General features: G+C 39.0%; 1 protein-coding gene across 1 annotated transcript; it reads left to right on the forward strand.

Annotated features, from left to right (window-relative positions):
• The first annotated feature begins 8,526 nt into the window (after positions 1 to 8,526).
• DNAJA2 (DnaJ heat shock protein family (Hsp40) member A2) lies at positions 8,527 to 20,995 on the forward strand. Its single transcript, XM_057711839.1, has 9 exons — positions 8,527 to 8,733; positions 10,174 to 10,233; positions 10,538 to 10,761; positions 13,024 to 13,104; positions 13,339 to 13,472; positions 14,966 to 15,162; positions 18,180 to 18,324; positions 18,456 to 18,583; positions 19,148 to 20,995. The coding sequence occupies exons 1-9, from the start codon at positions 8,656 to 8,658 to the stop codon at positions 19,337 to 19,339; spliced, it is 1,239 nt and encodes a 412-aa protein (XP_057567822.1). The 5' UTR covers positions 8,527 to 8,655; the 3' UTR covers positions 19,340 to 20,995.
• The last annotated feature ends 4,300 nt before the right edge of the window (positions 20,996 to 25,295 follow it).

The raw sequence follows: 25,295 nt of genomic DNA on the forward strand, positions 1-25,295 counted from the left end.
TTTTTCTAAGGTAGATTGAATCTTTTTTTTTTTTTTCTTTTCCCTTTAAGAAACTGATCAATCCTTCAGACCTGGAAATTTAGAGAGAAAGCATTAGGACTCTTGATTAGGCTATCCAATATCTTTTAATATAATTCAAGTTCTGTAATAAATCATTCTAGGGCTTTTACAGCCAGATCTCATCACATTTGAACTGTTTCAAAGCAATATTGGCTGATACTAGAAGAAATTTAAATTCCTGTTGATTGGGTCTAAAATTATTGTCTGAAATTCTTCCTCTCTGCCCTCTGGAATTCACTGCCCATCAAAATTCCCATAGCCTCAACTCCTTCTGTGAACTTTCCCTTTGCTTTCTTATTCAAATGGAAACTGCAGCCCTCTTAAACGTTGGCTGCTTTTCCTCCTTTCCCCTGGGCCTGGAGTGTGACTTCAACCAGTCCCCAGACTTTGAATGCCACCTAGGATAACTGTTACAAAATTTCTATCCCAATCCTGATCTCTTCCCTGAGCTCCAAGTGATTAGATCTGATTCCTTAGTCTACATCTCTAGTTAGATATTGGAATTTCCAATTTAACTCTGCCAAAATAGTTCTTGATTCATACAACTGCCAAATCTGCTCCTTCCTTACTTAGCCTTTTTCATCTCTATAAACGACTTTACTACCACTTTAGTGCCTCAGATAAAAATCTGAAATCATCTTGATTTTTCTCATCATGTTTAAAAAATATTTTATTATTTTATTTTTGTTTTGTCTGTATTGGGTCTTTGTTGTGGCATGCGGGATCTTTTCCTGTGGCACGTGAGATTCTCTCTAGTTGTGGTGTGTGGGTTTTCTCTTCTCTAGCTCTGGCGAGCAGGTACCAGGGTGCATGGGCTTAGTACTTGTGGCGTGTGGGCTTAGTTGCCTCACGGCATGTGGGTTCTTAGTTCCCCAACCAGGGATTGAACTTGCGTCTCCTGCATTGCAGGACGTATTCTTTACCACTGGACTACCAGGGAAGTCCCTTTCATCTTTCAAATATTTACATCAAATCCATCAGCAAGTCCTATAGGACCAGGACCCATAATCCACTGATAGTACCACATTCTCACTGACATCCATCGTCAAACGTTATTGTCTCTCTCCTGCACACCTTTAAAGTCTTTGTTCTAGAAATCTTATGATTTGTATGGAAATGCCAAAGACATCGAATAGCTAAAGCAATCTTCAGAAGGAAAGACAGAGCTGGAGGAATCAGGCTCCCTGACTTCAAACTATACTACAAGGCTACAGTGATCAAGACAGTATGGTGTTGGCACAAAAACAGAAATGTAGATCAATGGAACAGAATAGAGAGCCCAGAGGTAAATCCACACACACATGGGCACCTTATCTTTGATGAAGGAGGCAAGAATATACAACGGAAAAAGGACAGCCTCTTCAATAAGTGGTTCTGGGAAAATTGGACAGCTACATGTAAAAGAATGAAATTAGAACACTTCCTAACACCGTACACAAAAATAAACTCAAAATGGATTAAAGACCTAAATATAAGGCCAGATACTATAAAACCCTTAGAGGAAAACATAGGCAGAAGACTCTATGACATAAATCAAAGCAAGATCCTTTTCAACCCACCTCCTAGAATAATGGAAATAAAGTCAAAAATAAACAAATGGGACCTAATGAAACTTAAAAGCTTTTGAACAGCAAAATAAACAATAAACAAGAAGACAACCCTCAGAATGGGAGAAAATATTTGCCAACGAAGCAACTGACAAAGGATTAATCTCCAAAATATACAAGCAGCTCATGCAGCTTAATACCAAAAAAGCAAATAACCCAATCCACATATGGGCGGAAGGCCTAAATAGGTATTTCTCCAAACAAGACATGTAGATGGCTAACAAACACATGAAAAGATGCTCAACATCACTAATTATTAGGGAAATGCAAGTCAAAGCCACCATGAGGTATCACTTCACACCAGTCAGAAGAGCCATCATCAAAAAATTAAGAAACAATAAATTCTGGAGAGGGTGTGGAGAAAAGGGAACTCTCCTGCCCTGTTGGTGGGAATGTAAGTTGGCACAGCCACTATGGAAAACAGTTTGGAGGTTCCTTAAAAAACTAAAAACGGAACTACCATATGACCCACCAATCCCACTACTGGGCATATACCCAGAGAAAACCATAATCCAAAAAGAAACATGTACCATAATGTTCATTGCAGCACTATTTACAATAGCCAGGACATGGAAGCAACCTAAATTCCCAACAACAGATGAATGGATAAAGAAGATGTGGCACATATATATATACAGTGGAATATTACTCAGCCATAAAAAGGAATGAAATTGAGTTATTTGTAATGAGGTGGATAGATCTAGAGACTGTCATACAGAGTGAAGTAAGCCAGAAAGAGAAAAACAAACACTGTATGCTAACTCATATATATGGAATCTAAAAAAAAAAATGGTACTGATGAACCCAGTGACAGGGCAAGAATAAAGATGCAGATGTAGAGAACGGACTTGAGGACACAGGGTTGGGGGAGTGGGGCAAAGGGGAAGCTGGGACAAAGTGAAAGCGTAGCACTGACATACATACACTACCAAATGTAAAATAGATAGCTAGTGGGATGTTGCTGCATAACATAGGGAGATAAACTCGATGATGCATGATGACTTAGAGGGCCAGGAAAGGGAGGGTGGGAGAGAGACGTGGGAGGGAGGGGATATGGGGATATGTGTATAAATACAGCTGATTCAGTTTGGTGTACCTCTAAAACTGGCCCAGGAGTGTAAAGCAATTATATTCCAATAAAGAGCTTTTAAAATATAAATAAATAAAATAAAGTCCTTGTTCTAGTCTCATAATGGTCTCTGCTTAGCTAAATCCAATACTGGTGTCATTGAAAGATTGTTGGGGTCAGAGTATTAGAGGGCGTGGAAAGGTAGGTGGTAATCAGTGAATGAGATTGAGAGTTTGGCAATGACAAAGTCCTAAAACCAAGGGAGTGAGTAGCTCCAGGGCAATGGAGGATAAGACCATTGGATATGAGTTCAAGGAAGTGAGAGGCCAGGGTGTTGGAAGGATCATTTACACATACATTTCAAGCTAAAAATTAAGACAGCAGTGGAGTTGGAGAGTAAGCCAAGAGTTATAATTTTTGAGAAATAAGAGGGAATCTAAGGGGTCAATAAATTGACAATGTAATGTCAGGTAGTAGGTGGTACTGTCTGGTAACTAAAAACTAAAGACTTTACATTTTCAGGAATGTGGGAGGGAGAAACATCTCAAAACAGCAATGAGATTCACCCATATTATCTGCAGGCTTTACTTCTAAAATATATACTAAATCCATTCACCCCTCTCCAGTTTTACTGTTGCCATCCTAGTCCACGCTGTCTACTTTTCTCTCTCTCTCTCCTGAATCCCTGCAATTGAGCTTCCTAATTGGTTTCCTTCATCCTTGTTTACCAACATTTTATACTGTGTGTCTTTGATACTGTGATTTGTTTTAACCTGAAGAAATTCACTGAGAAAGAAGGTATTTGATAAGAAAATTAAAATGACTCCCAGATTGTGACTACCTTGATAACTAAATCAGAATTAAATGCGCTTTCTGTATTCTATTCATTTTTTTCTCTTTCTTAGCTATGATTTCTTTTCTTCTGATTAAACAATGCTAAGACCTCTTAGCACTATGTCTAGGAAAAAGATTTGACACTTAAATGTCACTATAGATTTTGGATGATTTTCACAATCTATGTTATCAATTGTTTAATAAGTTGTTCTAACCCTTAAGGTATGGAAATTTTATTAAGCAAATTCACAACTTTAGAATATTTTAAGAATTGTATGCCAGAACAAAAGCATGTGTTCTTCACATGTGAATTGACTAAATAAAAATAACAGTATTCTAGAAATATATCCTATGGAAGCAACTAAGAATATGCACAAAAATTAGACTATAAGGTGGTTCATAGAAGCATTGTTTACAATGTTAAAAAAAAAACTATAAACAATCTAAGTATTCAAAACTAGAATCATCGTAGACTATTCTTAAAAATACAATGTCTTGCCCTATTTCTGATCAATTCAGTCAGGACCTCTGGGAGGACAGTGGAATTTTAAAAAAACTCCTCCAGGGGTCCTAATGTGCAGTTACTGAGTATTATAGGTGAGACTGCCCAGTCTTATCTCTTTATACACCATCAATGTGTAAATTTACATCTTCAGCCTAGACTGCAGGCCTTTCAATCCCATTCTTATAAACCCACTGCTTACTCAACATTGCTCTTTGAATGTCTAATAAGCTTCTCTAATTTAACAGGAACTCTTATTTTTATCCCACTCCCATTTCCACCCCAAATTTAATTCTACCAGCCCCAAGTTCAAAACATATCCAGAATGCAACCATTCCTCACCAACTCCGACTCTTCTACCTGGGCCCAAGTCATCCCTCTCCTGGCTTTTATTACAATAGATTCTCAACACAGCTACCAGATGCATTTAAAATGCCACTTAGTTTATGTTTCTCTTCTGCTCAAACCCTTTAATGGCTTCCCATCTCACCCAGGGTAAAAGCCAAAGTCTTTACAATGGACTTAATTGGGTCTTTCACAGCATCTCTGACTTCAGCTCCTTCTACTATCTCCTTAACTTGCTGTCACCCAGCCATACTGGCCTCCTTCCTCTAATAAACTAGGCATGTTCTGCTTTAGGGCCTTTGTAGGCCCACTGCTGCAAGTTTTCTCAAACAGCTTCGTGGCTAACTCCCTCACTTCCTTTAGATTAAAGTTCAAATATCACCTTATCAACGAAATCTTCCCCAAATATATAAATTGTCCAACCCCAATACTTCCTTGTCTCTCTTCTTTCTCATCGGTTATACTATATATTTGTTTGTTTACCTTCTGTCTTCACCACTAGGATGTAAGTTCTGTGAAGGAAGAGATTTTGTCTTGTTTATGATTGTATCCCTAGCCCTGAAAAATGCCTGACACATAGTGGGTACATAATACATATTTGTTGAATGAATGAACATATAGACGTTTTCACCATTATTTTCCCTCACACAAATGGTTAAACTTTCCAGTTTCTCTGCCTACTATACTATTGCAATAAACTGAAACTTTAAATGTGCTAATTTATATGGAAGGTCTGACATGACAGGGTTTGACAGGTAGGCAGTGGGGGTATACAACCATATGCACCATATGTATACATGTATGTATATAAATGTATATATGTATGTAAACATAGATACATATATACCATATATAACCATGCTGTCCCATCACTAAACAATCCAGTTTAGGAACTGCAAGGAATGCAGATTATCCAATGATCCAAACCCCACAATTTTTTCTTCTCAGAGTACCAACAGTCATCATTAATTCTAATGGTACTAATATCTTCATGACAAGGGTACTGTCTTCCACATACCCTGAAAAAATATTTCAACTGGAGTCACCTGCTCTACACCTTCCCAACTAGTTAAATTTATAGAACACTCCACACAACAACAGCAGCAATAAACGTTGTTTTCAAGTGCACGTGCATGTGCGTGCATACATGCGCACGCACACACACACACAAAAACTAGCTAGATAAAAGGCAGAAAGCAAAACTACTGTCTGAACTGCCTGAATCATACATACAAGGCTATCTAAAATAATGGATTAGATGGTTCTGTATTCAGTTAGTTGTGAACAATATGAATGGCCTTTCTGGTTCATATAGTCTCCTTATCCACCTCCTCCTCACCTTAACACCACGAAGTTACACAAGTATACCAAATTAAAAAAAAAAAAAGATTAAAAAAAAAAAAGAAATTGCACAACAATATAAACCTGGCAGAAATCTGAAATCACTCCAACTTCAAACTTTAAATTATTTGCCTAGTGAAAGCGGCCCTCAGATGCACTGTGACTCAGCAATTTTATGATGCCTGAGACATAAATGAGATAAAGGTCTTGTTCCCTTCATGGCATTAGCTAAATATGGAGCTGAAATAAATGAGCTACCTTAAAAACACAGTCAGTGGCTGAAATGTTACAGTGCTCATACTGACACAGGTTTGATTCAATAAGTGATGACAGGGAGGAAAGCACGTGTCAGCTGAAGCACACAGAACTGTCCTGAAATAACTTGTTGACCTGTAACATTAGCAAATAACAATGCTGTCTACAATTAACACGCAGAAATGGAGAAAATATTGTAAATAAATGAAAATAAAATAAAAATATGAACTGTGGTAACTGATTTAATTCAGGTAAAAAAAATAACTTAGACCTGTGGTGGGATGGGGGAGATTTACCCAGCTATTCTTCACTAGAAAACAGAAGCTAAAATTGAACCAAGGGAAAACCCTTGCAAAAAAAGAAAAAATATTAAGTAAAACTAAAACAAATAGAAAAGTTCAGCTCTTTTTGACTCTCTACGGACAGAAAGAAAATAAGATGAAAATAAAATAATACACTATATGAAGGTTGCAATAAAGACAAAGTTTTCAACTCATTCTCATGTGGAGCAGGCATGGATGGAGGAAGAAGAGGATATGGTAATTGGCAAGCAGGGAGAGCTGGATAGCTGAGATCAGGAAGAAGTACTGAGGAGCATCCCATATAGGCAGTGGAGGAAGTTGGGGAATCCCACTTGGGAATCCAAGAATTTAAATAAGACAGTTTATAGGCAAAAGGGCCCCCAAAAGTTGCTAATACTTAGTTGGTTTTAGCTCCTGTTTTTAGTATCTGTATCAACTCTTTTAATCCTCAAAACAAGCCAATGACATAAATACTATTAAGCCCCATATCACACTTGAGGCAACAGCCTCAGAAAAGTTGAGTAACTTGCTCAAGGCTACCTTGTTAATAAATGGCAGAGCCAGGCTACGAGCCCCACACACTCTAACTCCACCACCACGTTATACTGCCTCTTACCAAGCACTCAAAATGCGAAAGGGAAGGGGGGATTGAAATTATCAAGGTCTTTACTGCATTCAAAACCAGAACTTCATACTGCGTCTTATGAACATCTCAAAATGTGAAAAGGAAGTGAGGAAATTGAAATTATCAAGGTCTTTACTGCATTCAAAACCAGACCATCTGCATTCAAATACAGAAGAGTGAATTTCCCCCAAGGAATTTACAGCCTATTAATGGAGTTCAGACTTACAGCAAAATACCATTCAAGTCCCACATCAGACCTACCTACAAAAGGCACAAGCCAAGGGTGGCGGAAACTCAAAATGTTCCCACTAACCAATGTTCACCAGGTTGTCGAACCAAGGAAGACTTCACTGAAAGAGTAGCATTGTGGACAGGGTTTGAGAAAAACAGAAGAGTTAGGTGAAAAGAGCATCGTGACTTCACATCAATTACTCCCCAGGGTTTTCAGGATAAATTTCAACTCCTTACATTGGCACTCAAGGCCCTCCAAACCAGGTCTGGAGGAATAAGATGAGATGCCTATGCTGGAGTGTTTTATCACCAGTTCAGGTTCCAAAGGATCAGAACATCTTATTTTTTCTGTTTCCATAAATCGTTAGTGGGTTGCACGTAGACACTATGGCTTATCCTTTGTAACTCTCCCCTCTACCAGTCCAGGTGTCCATACATCTTAGTGCGTGGTGGGTACATAGCAAACATTTTCTGAAGCGAATCTAAATCATGGGCAGCAATCACCAGATGACTGTGCGCCCAGTCAGGCTGCCTGATACCATCTAGACCTCTGGTGTTGGCTAATTTTAAAGTTAGCAAGTAAGAAACTTAAACACATGATCCAGATGCAACGGGTGGAAATTGTGGATCTAGAAGCCACAAACCAATTGCGACAGGGCGTGAAACAATTGTGAAAATCTAAACCCGGACTAGGAATTAGATGAAGGAATTCATTACATGTGGTGTGACTCTGCCTTAAAAAGTCATCTGTTAGACATATATACATAATTTATAAACGAAATGATTTCCCTTTAAGACACTGGAAGTAGGGAGTATGGGGGGAATAAATGAAACAAGATTGGCAAAATGTAGCGAACCTTTCTACTCTTCGGTGTAACATACTACTTTTGGTGAATGTTTAAAAATGCCCTAATATAAAACACACACAGAACACACACACCCAGATGCCGTTTTTCATCGTAAGCCCCGAGGGAACTAGACCCAGAGGGTCGGCCGGCGGCATCTTGGATTCTGAAGACGACCTCCGCGAGCCCGGACCGACTTTCTATCCCGCCGGACTGGAAGCTGAGACCAAGGTGGCGGCCGTGGGCCGCGTCGGCCTTTTCATCCTTTCAGCACCCCCATAAACGCCTCTGGAGAGAGCTGATGTCCCGGAAAGCGCCGTGCAGAGTTAGTTACCCCGGTCTCTAAGCTGGGCGGGCCACCGGCCCAAAACCTCCAGTGAGCCGAGCACCCTGCCGCCTGCCGCCTGCCGCCTGCCGCCTCCCTCACTCCCCACGACCCCCATCCCCGCGGCCGAGCGCTCGGGGCGGGCTCCGCGTAGTGACGTCACGGCGCGCCGTGCGTCGGGTCAAGGTTCGACTCCGCTCCCCCTCGCTGTCTCGCTCCGCCTGCGCCGCCGCTGCCGCTGCCGCCGCTGTGGCTCTGGCTCCGCTCCGCCTGTTCCGCCGCCTTCCTCCCTGAGCGCTGCCCGGCCGGCCGCCATGGCGAACGTGGCCGACACGAAGCTGTACGACATCCTGGGCGTCCCGCCTGGCGCCAGCGAGAACGAGCTGAAGAAGGTACTGGGGAGCGGGCCGGCCGGGCAGGGTGTGAGGAACGCGGGCCTGCGCGGCTGGGACGGCCAGGCCGCGCTGCGGGTCGGCCCTGGAGCGGGCGGCGAGACCGGTCCGCGGCGGGTAGCGCACCCCGGCCTCGGCTGACCTTGGGCCGCCGGCCCCGCCCGCAGATGCAGCAAATAAAACCCACCTCTGCGCAAACACGACGAAAGCGCTTCCTTCCTCTCTCCCCGGCGGGCGCCGGAGGCCGGGCGCTCCCGGGAGGCAGCTGCCTGCCCGGCCTTCCCCGCGCCGAGGTCACCACCCTGGAAGAACAGGTTGGACCGAGGCGCCCGGCGCATCCCGGCCGCGGGAGAGGAGTTGACCACGCCGCGGACGTCGGCGTCAGAGCCGCGTCGGGGCTGGTCTGGGGCTTGGCGTGGGGTCGAGGCCGCCCCTGCCGGCTGCCTGCGGGAACGTAGGGATGTTTCCCGGGAGCCGCGGCGGCAGAGCTTCTCCGCCTCTCCTTCCCTCGCCGTTGACCTGGAGGTGGCGTGGGTTTGTGTCTGGGTGCATTGTTCTGTGGGCAGGTGACCCAAATGTTCTGTCTCGGTTAGGAAAAAGCTGTGGGTCCCAGCCAAACACCTGAGTGTACACTGACTAAAAACAAATAGAAGGCTTCATTATCGCTTTTTGCAGTGCTGCGATTCTTTCATCTCAGGATTTCAAAGCATTTGAGGCATTTGATTAAGCCCCACAGCATCTTCACGGGGCTTAGAGTATCCGGATTTGTAAGCTTAGAGAAATGAGAGTGCTCCTTAGGCGGTGGGACGGGTGCAATTGAGAGTAAAGGGACTTCCTGTTACCTTACCGGAAATGCTATTCGGTGTTACATAATTCATGTCTGTGAATGAACGTTTAAGTGCTTTATATCTCAGCCACCCAAATGTATGCAGCTCCACCAAGACTGAGGTCACTACAATTAAGACCCTAATCAATCCACTGTATGAAAATAAAACATGACCTTGGAGCTTTTCTTGGCTTTCTCCTGATGTTACAGTTAAAGGAGTCATCATGAGCCCGGATTCTTACCTTAGCTTAATTTTAATAATAGTGTTTTGCAGGCTGTAGAGCTTAACAGTCATTTCTCATTAGAGTTTATTGGAGTCTTCTTGGTCTGGTTACTGGCCATCAAAGACATTTGACAGTAGTGAAAATGGATTTTTCAGTATTTTGTTTTTCTCTGTGGCCTTGTTTCATTGTTTGTATCTGGCTTCAGTATAATCTATTTTCAAGTGTAAACTACTGTCTGCTTTGTTATTAGTGAGTAAACAGTATTAAGTTGGGAAATGGCCAACAGTGCCAATGAATAAAAGATATTTTGGGGAGGTTATGATTTTAGAATGTTGCTTTTCAGAAAATTGGATGTTATAACCTTTTTTTTTTTTTAATCTTTTATCAAAGGCATACAGAAAGTTAGCCAAGGAATACCATCCTGATAAGAATCCAAACGCTGGTGACAAAGTAAGTTATTTGAGACTTTTTCCCCCTGAGATTTCTGTTTTAAAGTTATACTGTCCTTCTTGGGAAAAAAAGGAAAAGTTGTAAGAAAAGTCCCATTTATGTCCATAGGGCCAAATTTTTATGTAAAGAGTATTGGTTTTATAATGGGAATACTAATATTCTAGGCAGTGGTAGGTGGTAAGTAGGACCGGTATCAAACCAAAAGTAACTTGTAACTTAGAATTAAATGAATTCTAGATTCCTACAGCCTTTGCCTATTCTTTTACTTGAAAATCCAGTTTTCCTTTTTACTTTTTCTTTATAGTTCAAAGAAATAAGTTTTGCATATGAAGTACTATCAAATCCTGAGAAACGCGAACTATATGACAGATATGGAGAACAAGGTCTTCGGGAAGGTAGCGGTGGAGGTGGTGGCATGGATGATATTTTCTCTCACATTTTTGGTGGGGGATTGTTCGGCTTCATGGGCAACCAGAGCAGAAGTCGAAATGGCAGAAGAAGAGGAGAAGACATGATGCATCCACTCAAGTGAATATCTTTTTTCTTTTTAAAAAAAAATACTAAATACTCTTTTTCAAGTAGAAACACTCAGTAAAGGAGGAAAAGTATCAAAAAATATTCTATCCTTTATCAGAAAAAAAAAAACCTCCCATTTGCCATGCTCTTCTCATTGAGTGACTAAGTTGAATTTAATGACCTGGATGTTGGTATTTTGCTAACAGATCTTAAAGGATGGTTGGTGTTTTTATAGAGTAGGGAGATGGTTTTGGTATATGCTTCTGAGGCTGCTCGTTTTTAAAATTTCAATTATGAAGATTCTTTTCTTTGAAGTATTTAAACCTCCTGAGTTTTTTTTTTATTTAAAAACTTACAAAGTGAGTGACCATCTGGCTAGTTTGTTGACATGTTACAGTCACTCATTACTTGATCCTCATTGTGAACTCTCGTAGATTGATTTCCATGGAGCTTGCTGGCTTCAAGCCTGACATTAACCTGCCAGCATATGAATGGTGTCTGACCTTGATCTTAGACTGTGAACCCAAAATAAAAATAATTATTTTACTTTGCAAAATTTGTGAGGGCTTTTATCGTGTTAATTTTTCATGAACCAGTTATGGTTTTACTAGTAAATGCCAAAGACTGAAGTTCAAATGTTTATTTAAAATATTTCTTTTGAGTATACAAGTTTATACATTTGAGTAGATAAGAGGAAGTAAAGTGTAATTTGTTAAAATTTTCCTGTTATTACAACATTTCATTTTGGGTGGTTTTGTAATACTCCATTCCATGGTTTATTTAATCATTCCCTTTTCTATAGGATGTTACCAATTTTTTTCTATAATAGCGCTGCTGTGAGTATCTTTATATATAGCTTTGTCTGTCTTTGGCAGAGATTCCCAGGCAGACCTCAGAGTTTTGAGGCTGATAAATACAACTTGCCTTGTAGAGGATGGTGCCAGTTTAGCTCCACTGGTGGAGAGTGCCAGCTTCACTAGACCATTACCCGCATTTTTCCTTCTTTTGCCATGTTTATTGAAATGACAATTTTTTCTAGCCTCTTGCATAGTGGTGTTGCATACTGATTGCAGTTTAATATGTAAGGGGAAGAAGACCTTCTTATCATGTAAATGGTTGGTTAAAAGTTCTTAGGAGGAGTATAAAGGGCTGATGGAACCAAGTGCTTTGGTCTAAGGCCTAGATATGCTATTGTTTGTAAGTGCTGGTAATATCTTGACCTTAAGTGTTTTGATCTTATACTATCTAGAATGTATAAAAAATTTAGCTTAAAATAACAATTTTGAGAAAGTTTGAATGCCACAAAATAGTATAGGTTCTTTGCAAAGTACATTTAACTTTCTTTGTTCCTCTATTTTAAGGTAAATCTTTACTACTAAAGGAGATTTTAAAACACTGTGAGAAGGGTAAAACCAAATTAAATGCACTGCTTCCAAATTGTACATTAATATTTTTGAGACATCTGATATACATAGATTTTTTTTTTTCAGGTTTATTTGGAAATGAATGGTCCTGCAGTTCAAATATGCTGTATGAATAAAGGCATGTCTGGTTTTATCAGTTGAGATTTTTAATAGGCTTTTTAACTCTGCTGTTTTGGTGTCATAGACCCCGTTGAAATTTTTGTAAAAGCTGCTCGAATTTTGCTTATAATTCACTGGGTTTTTCAGAATCTAAAACTTGTTCTAGGCTCTCTTTTGGTAACCTGTTCTTCTATTTCAAACTTTAGATAAGGCCAGTGTTTTTTTTTTTTTAAGACATAGGCAATCTAGCTGCCGCCCATAAATTGTAATATAACTTTGTAGCCTTTCTGAATTGTCCTTGAAGGGCACAGTAGAGCATGGACTCTGGACTGCCAGACTGCCTATATGTTCTTGGGCAAGTTACTTAATTTCTCTGTGCCTCAGTTTTGTCCTGTGAAATGAAGATAATAATTTTACCTCATTCAGAGGGTTGGATTAGGTGGAGATCTTCCCTGAGGCCAGAAGAAGGTGTGATGTTTTGAGTTTGTTCAGTTGTCAGCTTTATCAGAAAATATAGCACAGTAAATTATTGGCCTGATCCTTTAGGTTCTGGCTTTGAGCACGACATATATTGTTGATAGCCATAAATAATTTGAGCTACAAAATAAAGTCTCACTCAGTGGACTTAATGTAAGGTGTTCTTGAATTCTTTGTTTAAAAGGTTATAATGGAATTTGCTGTATCAGCTATTGTTTATATCTTGTATTTAAAAGAACTTGGCAAAATTTGAACCTAATTCTTTTCTCCCCAGAGTATCTTTAGAAGATCTGTATAATGGCAAGACAACCAAACTACAGCTTAGCAAGAATGTACTCTGTAGTGCATGCAGTGGGTAAGTGTGTTTTTTGGTTATGAAATAAATTTCTTCTGTTCTTTCAGTGGCACATTTTACATCAGATAAAAATCGTTCATGGCTTCAAACTGACTACCCAACCCAGAATTTCCGATACCTCTGAAAGTCAGTTTAAATACCAGTCATTGGGGGTTGAAGATGAGGGTGAAAAGCACAATTCCTGTTTGTCATGGCCTAAGGGGAAAATCTAATTTATACTTTTGCTTGCTTTAGCCAAGGTGGAAAGTCTGGAGCTGTTCAGAAGTGTAGCGCTTGTCGGGGTCGAGGTGTACGCATCATGATCAGACAGCTGGCCCCAGGAATGGTGCAGCAGATGCAGTCTGTGTGTTCTGACTGTAATGGAGAAGGTATGCATGTCAGTGTTTCTCTGCTTTTATGTTGGAATGGATTGGGAATGCAGAAGTTGGAGAGGTTTACAGTTTTTCAATGTGTGTTTGTATTCATTTTATTAAAGATACAGAGTTCTAAAAGAAAAGTGCAAAAGTAATATTTCCTTATGCATAGGCCCAGTGAACACAGATAAACAGTAAATTTATATTATGTTGAGTGAAACTTTAGTCTTTTTTTCATTCCAAAAAGACGGGCAAAGTTTTTTGTCCCTTTATGCTTTAAAAGGTTATATTTGGTAAAAGGGAGACAGCAAATTGTTTACTTCTCATTTTGATAAGTGGAGAATTTTACTGTAAGCTTTAGTTAGTTTTCGAGGATAGATTAATGCAAGTGAAGCTCTTTACGGAAGTAAATATTTTAGACTTTGTGGGCGAATGGTTTCTGAAACTGCTGTTCACTTCTGCCCTTTTAGCACTTTTATAGCCACAGACAATATGTAAACAAGTGAGCATGACTGTCTTCTAGGTAAATGTTACTTATAGAACAAGGGCATGCCCGGTTTGGCCTGTGAGCCTTAGTTTGCCAGCACTTGAAAGGTTCTGTGTATGTAATGTCTAGTATAGTAGCCACTAGCCACCTACGTGTGGCTGAGGAACTGAACTTTTAATTTTAATTATTTTAAACTTAAATAACTACAGATGGCTAGTGGCTACCATATTGCACAGTTCTAGAACATTCTTTTCCAAATTGCTTCTGGAAGTGACAAGAAAATTTGGAGAAGCTGCATATCATATTCCCCTCCTGGTGAGTCTCAGTGCATGTTACCTTGTTAAAGTTACTAGTAGTTCCCACTCTCAAGAAATCAGAGTTTATTGAAATCTTTTCCCATGTGCCATTACCATTTTAAGGAACAGGTGCTTTGCAGAACATACTTTGCAGAAGCAGTGTTCTTGAAGTCATTTATACATGTCATCTAAGCATTAAAAGTGCCAATAATTAGCCATTAGAAATTGGTGATTTTTTTTTTCCACAATATACCGTGTACAACTTTGGTTCTATTATATCACTGATCAGACATTTCAGAAGAATACATAAAAGAAAAAAACTATTGGAGTCATAAAGGGTGTTTGAATTTGTATTTGGTTTTCTCTTTCCATTGTTAAATTTAAGTGAAACTAAGACAAAAAATGAAGAAGCAGTTGTAGAAGTTCTAGCATCTGACCACCGATTTTGTTTGCTTGATCCTTAGGCTTTGTTTTAACTTTAAGTAGAGTTAGGAACTAAGAAAATATTGTTTAAGAAACTTTGGAATAGAAGAGACTAGGTAGCTGGGTCCTTTAGGTAACCTGCAGTAAGCTGTGAGTTTTTGTTATTAAGAATGATATTTTAATCAGAAGTTTAGGTAGCAGTTTAAAGACATTTAGGAAATTTATTTAGTGGATAAAGGCATTATCAAGACCTATCTTACTTAAGAGTGCAGTATAGTACCTTTGATGACCTCTTTTTCCAGGGGAGGTAATTAATGAAAAGGACCGCTGTAAAAAATGTGAAGGGAAGAAGGTGATTAAAGAAGTCAAGATTCTTGAAGTCCACGTAGACAAAGGCATGAAACATGGACAGAGGATTACATTTACCGGGGAAGCAGACCAGGCCCCAGGAGTGGAACCAGGAGACATTGTTCTTTTGCTGCAAGAAAAAGAACATGAGGTAATTTCCTTTTTATTTTCGCCTCAGAAGACCAGAAATGGGTCTTTTATGCAAGATACAGGTTGGATCAATTTGAGTTTCCTGAAGCAACAGTGAACACAGATGAAGTTGTTAAGTGGTTAGGCTGAGTTCCTAAGAACTGACTTGTTTAGTAGACCAATAAGATGGGTGCTGGTCAGAAACACTGTAGAAGGAGTCGCCTTGGTCCCAGCTCTGCCATTGCCTATTGTGTCTGTACCCCCATTTCCTTGTTTATGAAAATAAGGGCATTAGACCAGATAATCTAGGCAGCTTTGTTTTCACTGTGAAACTCCTTTGACGGTTGGTGAGTTGGTGAGGGCTTCAGTCCTCAGTACTGCTCTGTTGATTTGATTTACATATTGGTATTAGGTATCCATGTGAGCTTTTCTTGAAAGAAAAGATTCTGCAGTTTAAAAAACATTTTATTTTTAAATTTCTCTTTTTTCTTTCTTTTTTTTCTTTTTTTGGCCATGCGTGGCAAAATGAACTGAGCTGACAATGTCGCCTGGTGTATGTTATTTTGATGGTACCATTGCATCTGTATTTTTTAAATGTGCGATGGAGTATTATAGACCTTTATTCATGAAGAATATACCTGGAGCTTTGTTAACCACCCACATTCTTGAATATAGAAGCATTGGACAGGAATCTGGCTACATATTTGATCACATTACCATTTCGAGTTCCTTTGGAAGTCTTTAGATCACAGGTCAGCTGCCTTTTTTAGTTCACACTAAAATTTTCTCCCATTTGATGATGATTTCTACAAATAAAGTAAATTTTAAAAATCACTTCAAGAATCCAATACAGGATAAAGCTATATTGAGATGCAGATTCTGGGAATTTGCATAGATTCATTCCCTCACTGGACTGTGGCTTGCTCTCCTAGACTAGCCTTCTCAAGGTGTACTAGTCAAATTTATGCCTCAGCAAAACTGTAAATTGCTATATATCTTGCCAAACCTACCAATGGCAAGCGTCCCTAGATTGCTTTTTTTTTTTTTTAAGGGAGTAATTTATAGAATTCTGCTTAGAGTGTTAAGGGTTGAAATGTTCCATAAGTGTATTGGAATTTTAAAAAATAGAAATCACTGGTCTTGGAGACAAGGGACTTAAGTTCTAGCTCTCATTTACTAGCTTTAGCCTCTCTGGACTTGGCTTTGCATACTAAAAAAAAATGTCATCCCTCAGAAACAGTGTATATCTTATCAAAAAGCAGTTCAGTTTTGAGAGTGCTGTATATGCATGTGTATCATCTTTCAGTATAGGTGTGTGTGTGTTTTGGTGATGTTGCTATCAGTGCATTTGTACAGCAAAGAACCGCAGTGGTGGGTAACACCTGGTGATGTTAGTTTGTCCTCTGTACTCTATATTTTTACTTTTCAGGAATTATTACAGCTTCTGAATGTTTTACTGTTTGATTTTTGGTAATCTCTCCTCATCAGTCTTGTTTTTCAAAAATTTCCTGGCCATTCTTGCCTGTTTATTCTCTGTTTGAATTTTAGCATCAAATTGTTCACTCTAACCAACCTTCCTGCTGGTCCCCTCCCCCACAAAAAGCAGCCCTAATACCATATTTTTTATTGGAATTACTTTAAGTCGAGCTCTCGCATCCAAGAACATAGTATCCCTTCTTGCTCCCTACTTCTAACATAGCTTTAACCAAAAGGTATTTGTTTAAAGATGATTCTTGGAACAATAATGTAATGAGATGTTCAGAAACACTTTCGTTTTACAAGCTTGTGAAAGGATTGAAAAGTCCTGCTAAAGAAACCTTATTGAAAGTAATTTTCCACCCATTGTGAGAAACACCTGGGTAAACTTGCATAAAGTAGTATACATTCAGTGGTTCTTGAACGTTAGCATACGTTAGAATTCCTTGGAGGGCTTATTAAAACTACAGATTGCTGGGCCTCACCTTCATAGTTTCTGATGCAGTGGGTATGGGATGAGGCCCAAGAATGTACATTGCTAACCAGTTTCCTGGTGCTGCTGCTCCAGGACCACTGGTGAAGAGAGATGAACTTTCCTTCCTACGTAAATTTAGGAGGATAATTTAGGAAAAAGAGGATATCTTTCAGGTTTCCTCTCCTCTCTGAATGAACCATCCAGCATTATTCTTTGGAAGAGACTATTGTATTGAAAAAAAAACTTAGGTGACCTTTCACTGTAGTTAATTTTATTTCAACTTAAATTTCAAAAGTTAACTAATAGATATTTGTAAATTCTAATAAGCAGAAGTTATAAGTTGGGCATGTGTGAAATCGGATGTATTTTTCCCTACACATCGAATGCTCAAACATTTTTTAATGGTTATTGAATAACCTTTGCATTACCTAGTCCTTAGGCTTATAGTGTAATAGTAAGCCAACTTTAACATCTGTTCTATATTCACCTAAGCAAGTTTTGGATTTTAGGGGAGGAAAAACTTGTTTGTACTTGCATGAAGCATGGGGTTTGAGCCTCTTTACTGGCTGAGCATTACTGGTTGAGCTTTTTTAGTTGAACTTGGGCCATCCCTTCCCCTGTTAGGATCATGTCTGGAGGAAACTCCAAGTGAACCTATTCTACAGAATCCCACTGGTGCTTGTACAGCTTTTTGCTCAGAAGCAAGGTTCAGAAATGGGCCATAATTATAAAATATACCTGGTTCTGTGTTTTCATTCCTTTATTGTTACGTGCATGGTTCGGCGTCAGAAGTTGTTACCTCTTTATGTTGTTTGAAGGTTGAAATAAAACAGTTTGGTCCCCCCCCCCCCCCCCCCCCAAACAAGCCTTATGAGCTATTTTCCCAATTCCAATTCTTTCGTGAATGAAGTTTCTAGCATATTACTTGAGAATACCTAGGTTTCCTTATATAAATTTAGGGAAGCTAGGAATGGCTTTTGCAGCAAATGGTAGAATTAAGGTTTTGAAATTGATTCAAGGAACACAGCACAACAGAGTATGTCTCCATAATTTTTTAAAAACATGTTTTTTGTGTACTTTATTTGTAGGTGTTCCAGAGAGATGGAAATGATTTGCACATGACATACAAGATAGGACTTGTTGAAGCTCTATGTGGATTTCAGTTCACATTTAAGCACCTTGATGGACGTCAGATTGTGGTGAAATATCCTCCTGGCAAAGTAATTGAACCAGGTAAATCTTGAATTTTGACTGATCCAAGATTCTGTGTAATCTTCCACAGTAGGTAACTCCAAAAAATATTATCAAGTACCTTCTTGGGTAAAAGTTCTTAACACCTTCCCCTTTATTTACTCAAATAATAGGATGTGTCCGTGTAGTTCGAGGTGAAGGAATGCCACAGTATCGTAATCCCTTTGAAAAAGGTGATCTTTACATAAAGTTTGATGTGCAGTTTCCTGAAAACAACTGGATCAACCCAGACAAGCTTTCTGTAAGTGTTCTCCAAATTTAGGCAACAGATGACTTAAAGTTTAATAATAGTTGTGTTTATATGTCACCTTCCATTCTCAGTGCTAAGATTAGCTCACATAATTTATTAATTTGAGTGATTGATGGGCTGTCCTGGTTGTTATTAAAGTGAGAATAGCTGATGTAAAAGTTTAGAGGGCCAAGCAGGAAATAGTGAAGGAGTAAAGCAGATTGGGTGTGAGGTGGTGGTGGGAGGATTGGGACTCCCTGGAGAGCAGATCTCTCACCTGAAGAGAGCAACCTTCCAGCTTAGCATCTGCTGGTTGTTCATGCGGGAAGGCATGTCTAGTGTGAAATTTTCCACTGTTTAAATGTTAGCAACAGATTCTGTTTTTCTGTTTTCTAAGCAATAGATTGGTTGCACAAAAAGATGTCTGCAGATTTGGTCTGTGGGTCATCCATTTGTGGTCTCTAGCTTAAAGTGCAAAGACTGTGAGACATATACCTTGGATTGTATCAAAAGGGAAATTGATAGTTGATAAAGATAATCTTCCAGCTAACCTTATTTTTGTTTACTTTAATGAAGGAATTAGAAGATCTTCTGCCATCTAGACCAGAAGTTCCAAACATTATTGGAGACACAGAGGAGGTAGAGCTTCAAGAATTTGATAGCACTCGGGGCTCAGGAGGTGGTCAGAGGCGTGAAGCCTATAATGATAGCTCTGATGAAGAAAGCAGTAGCCATCATGGACCAGGAGTGCAATGTGCCCATCAGTAAACTCTGCAAACAGATTGCACAGGTGGATTTTCTTTCCACTTTTGCCTGGTTTGTTTTCAGCGATCCAGCTAGAGAGTCTGGTCAGTCCAGATGAACTGATGGACATCTGTTGGTCTATGTGTAACTTTTAAAATTGGTATAGTATCTACAGAGTGTATAATTTAAACTAACCACAAAGCTTTACATCTTCATTTCGACTGTTCTGTAGCAGAATAAAGCACTTGAAAGGAAACAAGACTCCCTTTCACACATGGGTTATAAGTCTCAGTTCTGGTATCTGTGCTTGATTTTTATCAGTTTTGTGTAGATTTTACGTTTCATATTTTAAATTCAAATCCCACATTGTAAAGTATGTGTACAATTTGTCCTGAAGCTTTGTGTTTGGCTGCACCTGCATAAGCTGCTACAAATAGAATAAAGAATTTCATAGCCTGTATCTATCATTTAGATGCATGGAAAAATGGGCTTTGCACACAATGGGTTTGGAGCTGACTGGGAACAATGGAAAAAATAACAATAGCTGAGCTGTGGTTGTAAAGTTTGGATCCCCTCCCCCCCTTTTCTTTTTTTTTTTCTTTTTTTTCTTTTTTTTTTTTTTTAACCATCTTGTGAAAGGTTTCTGAAACTCAATAATAAAAAGCAGTTGGTGTAAATTACTCTTTGTCTCACATTTTTAGAAGGAGGAAATATTTTGAAACTGTAAAATCTATCCTTAAACTGGAGAATGTATCCTTAGTTCTGGTTCTTAAACAGCCCTTAAAAACCCATTGGCCTGAAGCTTATGCCTCAGGGACATGCCCATTTTATAGTTTCAAAAGACAAAAGAAAGTTTGATATGTTGGTAGAAACAGGCTTTATTGGCTTCAATTAATGCTTTGTAGAGTCAAGGACGTCTGAGTTCTATAGCTCCTAAGTTATGATCCTGAGCACTGGGGCCAGGTTAACCTGGCCTCTATATTTCCCCAACCCACCCCCTTTTTTAAAAATAAGGTAACAGCAAATCAGTATTAGAACCATGTCTGCATAGAACCTGTTAAAATGCTCTGTTTTCATTAAATGTTAAGTTAAAGATTCTCGTCTCCATTAAGTTGAATATTTGAGATTGGGGGAAGCATTGATTACTATTGTTTTGTAGAAAGTTAGACTCTTAGGCTGGTATGAGAAAAATCAGGTAAAACTACTACGAAAAGGATGTTGATATTGCTCCTTTCATCTTCTATTACTTTCTTTTCATTCCCAGAGTAGATATTTTTAGAACACACTTTAATTTTAGGGAAAAGAGATACCAGTTGTAGGTTTTACATTTGGAAGAGGACAAACGGGAGAAAGCGGAAAACTAAAAATTTTAAATGTATTATGCCACCCTGAGCCTAATTGTAGTGCTTGTAGTTTATTTCTAGGTCTACTGGAACCTGAATGAAAAAAAAAAAAAAAAAAAAGGTGTCCTGGCATTAATCAGGGCCTGTGAAGTTTAAATTATTGCCCTATCCACTCTACCTCCATTGTACAAAAACTATTTTACAACCAGCCTGGGCAAGATGCAACAGCATAGTAGTTTTGTATCCAAGGTTACTTCCCCACAACCACTTTAAGCGTAAGAAATGCAGTGGCAATACAAAGTTTGTAGCCTTTCCAATAAAGGTTTATAAAACATTAGAGTTGTTCAGTGTAGTCTTTCTTTCAATTCTTATACCCAGGTTTTTGGACTACAGTAGAGAACCACATGGAAGGGGAATAAAACCTTGCTAAGGTCTGTTATTTCACTGAATCTACTGGCTCTACATTGTAGAGCATCTGTCTAGAGAATAAGCGTATGTCATCAGTACAAAGAACCTTCTATAATAGCTTTATTGAAATATAATTCCTATACTATTAAATCTGCTTTTAAGGAAGGGCATGCAGGGAATTCTCTTGTGGTCCAGTGGTTAGGACTCCGTGCTTCCACTGCTGGGGGTCCAGGTTCAATCCATGGTCTGGGAACTAAGATCCCACAAGCTGTGCAGCCCTCCCCCCTCAAAAAAAGTGCGCACTTAGGTAGTTTTCAGTGTATTCACAGTGTTTTGCAACCATCACCACTCCATTAGTATTTACTCCATTAGTATTCCCTGGTCCCTTGCTGCAATCTCTAATCTTAGTTTCTAAGTATTTGCCTATTTCGGACATTTTGTATAAAATGGAATCAGAACGTGGTCGTTTGTGATATGTTCATTTAGTATGTTTTCAAGGTTCATCCCTGTCATAGCATGTATCGGTATTTCATTTTTATGGCAAAATAATACTCCATTATATAGAAATACCATGTTTGTCTACCCTTCCATCAGTTGGTGGCATTTGAGTTTTTCCATTTGGAATAATGCTGCTATGAACGTTCATGTACAAATTTTTGTGTGGACATATTTTAAATTCTTTTGGATAAACCTAAGAGTGGAATTGCTGGGTCACATGGTAACTGTTTAATCTTTTTAAACTGCCAAACTTCCAAGAAGGCAGCACCATTTTACAATTCAACAACGTGTGAGGGTTTCAATTTTTCCATGTAACTGCCAACATTTGCTATCTCTTAGTATAGCTATCCTAGTGAGTATGAAACGGTTTTGATTTGCATTTGCCTAATGACTAATGATGTTAAGCATCTTTTCATGTGCTTACTGGCCATTTGTGTGTTTTTAGAGAAATGTCTATTCAGATCCTTTTTCCATGCTTTATTCATTAGGTTTTCTTATTTTCTAACCTATTTTTGTTCCAAGACACCGTATTACACTTAGTCATACCTGCATAGGCTCCTCTTGGCTGTAGCAGTTCTCAGATTTTCTTTGTTTTTGATTGATGACCTAGACAAATTTGAGGAATAGTGGTCAGATATTTTGTAGAACGAACATTGTAATATTAGTATTACATATGTAAAAGTTGATTCTTACAGGAATGAATTGGTATAATGTTTAAAAGAAAAACCTGTTTTCCTCTACTCATACACTTCTGACACTAGCTGGAGCTAGTCAGACCCCACAGGTTAAGGGCTGAGTCCCACAAGACTACCTAGTCTTCAGACACCAATCACAAGTCCTAGGTTGTCACCTGTACTTCTGACCAACTGGCTATGTAAATCAAGCGTACCTACAACCCCCTCCTCAGTTTCAGTAATTTGCTAGAATGGCTCATAGAACTCAGGAACACTTTACTTACTAGATTAGCAGGTTATAACAGATACAACTCAGGAACAGCCAAATGGTATAGGGCATAATCATTGGCCACAGTCTCAGCTCCTCTCCCCTTCTCAGAGGTCTAGGGGTGGGACTGAAAGTCCCAACCTTCTTACCATATGGTTGGTTCCCTCTGGCAAGCAGCCCCCGTCATTAACACAAACTCAAAAATGATTGAAAGGGGCTTGTTATAAGTTTAAAGATACTCCACTAACCCCATCAGGAAGTTCCATGGGGTTTTAGGAGCTTTGTGCTAGGAACCAGGAATGAAAACCAAATATATTTTTCTTATTCTATCACAGCATCACAATGTTACTGATATTTCAGTGAAACACAGCTGCATATTATAAACTCTCAAGGCACGTGTGTAAAAGTTACTTCCAATAGTCTTACTTGCATGAGTGAATCAGTGGTGTTACTTCAGGAGAAACACAGGAAACCTCGCTCCTACCATCTGCCAACGTTTTGCTTAGTTGTTCAGTTCCAGTATACATGTATGGTAGTATCAAAACAACCCATACGCACATGGGAAGAAACTGTATCAACTAGAGTATAGTGCAAAGCATAGTTTCTTTTACCTTTAATTTTATAGACTCCATTTCCTAAGTTACTTAGGTCAGCACCTTTTCCCCCACCCCCTTCCATGAGATTGTTTCATGTATTTGTAATATAGTTAAATCCTGTGATTGCATTAGGTCATCAATTAGGTCTTATCCTAGAAACTGCCCCACCACCACCTCCTAAATAATTTTTAAAAATCTGCATACAGGGAATTCCCTGGCAGTCTAGTGGTTAGGACTCTGTGCTTTCACTGCCAAGGGTGCTGTTTCTGTCCCTGGTCGGGGAACTAAGATTCCGCACGCTGCTTGGCGTGGCCAAAAATAAATAAAATCAAATCTGCATACATTAAGGGTCACTCTTGGTGCTATAAAGTTCAATATGTCTTGACAAATGCATAGTGTCATGTATTTACTATTATAATGTCATACAGAATAAAAAAATCCCCTGGACTTCACCTATTCAACTCCTCCTCTCTCCCGCTCCTGAATCCGTGACAACCACTTACTATTGTGCCTTTTCCAAAATTTCATATAATTAGAGTCATGTAGTATGTAGCCTCTTCAGTCTGCCTTTCACTTAGCAATATGTACCTAAGTTGTGTTCATATCTTTTTGTGGCTTATTTATTATCACTGAAGAAAATGCCATTGTATAGATGTACCACAGTTTACGTATCCCTTATCAGATGTTTGATTTGCAAATATTTTTCCCATTCCATGGGTTGTCTTCACTTTCTTGATAGTGTCCTTTGAAGCGCAAAGGTTTTTAATTTTCATTAAGTCCAGTTTATTTCTTTTGTTACTTAAAGTTTTTTTTTTTTAAAGTTTATTTGTTTATTTTTGGTCATGTTGGGTCTTCATTGCTCCATGGCATGTGGGATCTTCCAGGACCGGGGCTCGAACCCGTGTCCCCTGCATGGGGAGGAGGATTCTTAACCACTGGGCCACCAGGGAAGTCCCTTATATAAAGTTTTTAACCAAAGTGTATAACACTGGAGATGACTTTCAGTGTTCATTGTGGTATGGTAGCTGTCATCTGGCTCTGGGAGTATGTAAGACATTGTAGATCTTATTTGGTAATTGATAATGTACTTGGGAAGCCCACATGAAGTTACTGTTCAACAGTTACATCTATTAGGTCTTGGGTATTTTGCCCCGAGTACTGGTCATACCCACTCATTTTTTTTCTTCCAATTTTATTGAAATGTAATTGACCTACAGCACTGTATAAGTTTAAGATGTGACAGCATAATGATTTGACTTTCATAATCATGATATGATTATCACAATAAGTTTAGTGACCATCCGTCATCTCACATAGATAACGACAGCCAAGAAATAGAAAAAAACAATTTTTTCTTGTGTTGAGAACTCAAGATTTACTCTGTCAACTTTTATATAATGTAGAGCAGTGTTAATGACATTTATTATGTTGTACGTTACATCCCTAGTACTTATAACTGGAAGTGTGTACCTTTTGACTATCTTCATCCAGTCCTCTCTCCCCACACCTCTGCCTCTGGTAACCACACATCTGATCTCTTTGGCTGTGAGTTTTTGAAGTATAATTGACCTACAACACTGTGTTAGTTCCTGGTACACAATATAGTGATTTGATATTTCCATACATTTCAAAACGATCACCATGATAAATCTAGTTGTCATGTGTCATCATACAAAGATATTACAATATTATTAACTGTATTCCCCATGCTATACACTTCCTACCTGTACTCATTTATTTTGTAACTGAAAGTTCTCTTAATCTCCCTCACATATTTCTCTCATCTCCCCACCCTGCTCCCCTTGGTAACCACCTGTTTGTTCTCTGTATATATGACTCTGTATCTGTCTAGTTATGTTTGTTCATTTGTTTTTTTTTTTTTTTTTTTTATTTTATTTTTTTCTAAGCCCCATGGCATGTGGAATCTTCCCAGAGCAGAGCTCAAACCCATGTCCCCTGCATTGGCAGGTGGATTCTTAACCACTGCGCCACCTAGGAAGTCCTGTTTTGTTTTTTAGATTCCACATATAAGTGGAATCATACACTATTTGTCTTTGTCTGACTTATTCACTTAGCATAATACCCTCCAAGTCCATCCATGTTGTCACAAATGGCAAGATTTCATTCCTTTTTGTGATTAATATATATATATATATATATATATAAAGTCCCTGTATATATATCCTATATATA

The sequence above is a fragment of the Hippopotamus amphibius genome, chromosome 16 (genome assembly GCF_030028045.1).
Source record: "Hippopotamus amphibius kiboko isolate mHipAmp2 chromosome 16, mHipAmp2.hap2, whole genome shotgun sequence".
Classification (NCBI taxonomy): Eukaryota; Metazoa; Chordata; class Mammalia; order Artiodactyla; family Hippopotamidae; genus Hippopotamus; species Hippopotamus amphibius.

Excerpts from the sequence above, each read along its gene's own strand:
- DNAJA2 (XM_057711839.1), top strand. The coding sequence starts at position 8,656 with ATGGCGAACGTGGCCGACACGAAGCTGTACGACATCCTGGGCGTCCCG. Across the intron at positions 13,105-13,338 it reads CTCTGTAGTGCATGCAGTGG|CCAAGGTGGAAAGTCTGGAG; the intron begins GTAAGTGTGTTT and ends TGCTTGCTTTAG. Across the intron at positions 15,163-18,179 it reads TGCAAGAAAAAGAACATGAG|GTGTTCCAGAGAGATGGAAA; the intron begins GTAATTTCCTTT and ends CTTTATTTGTAG.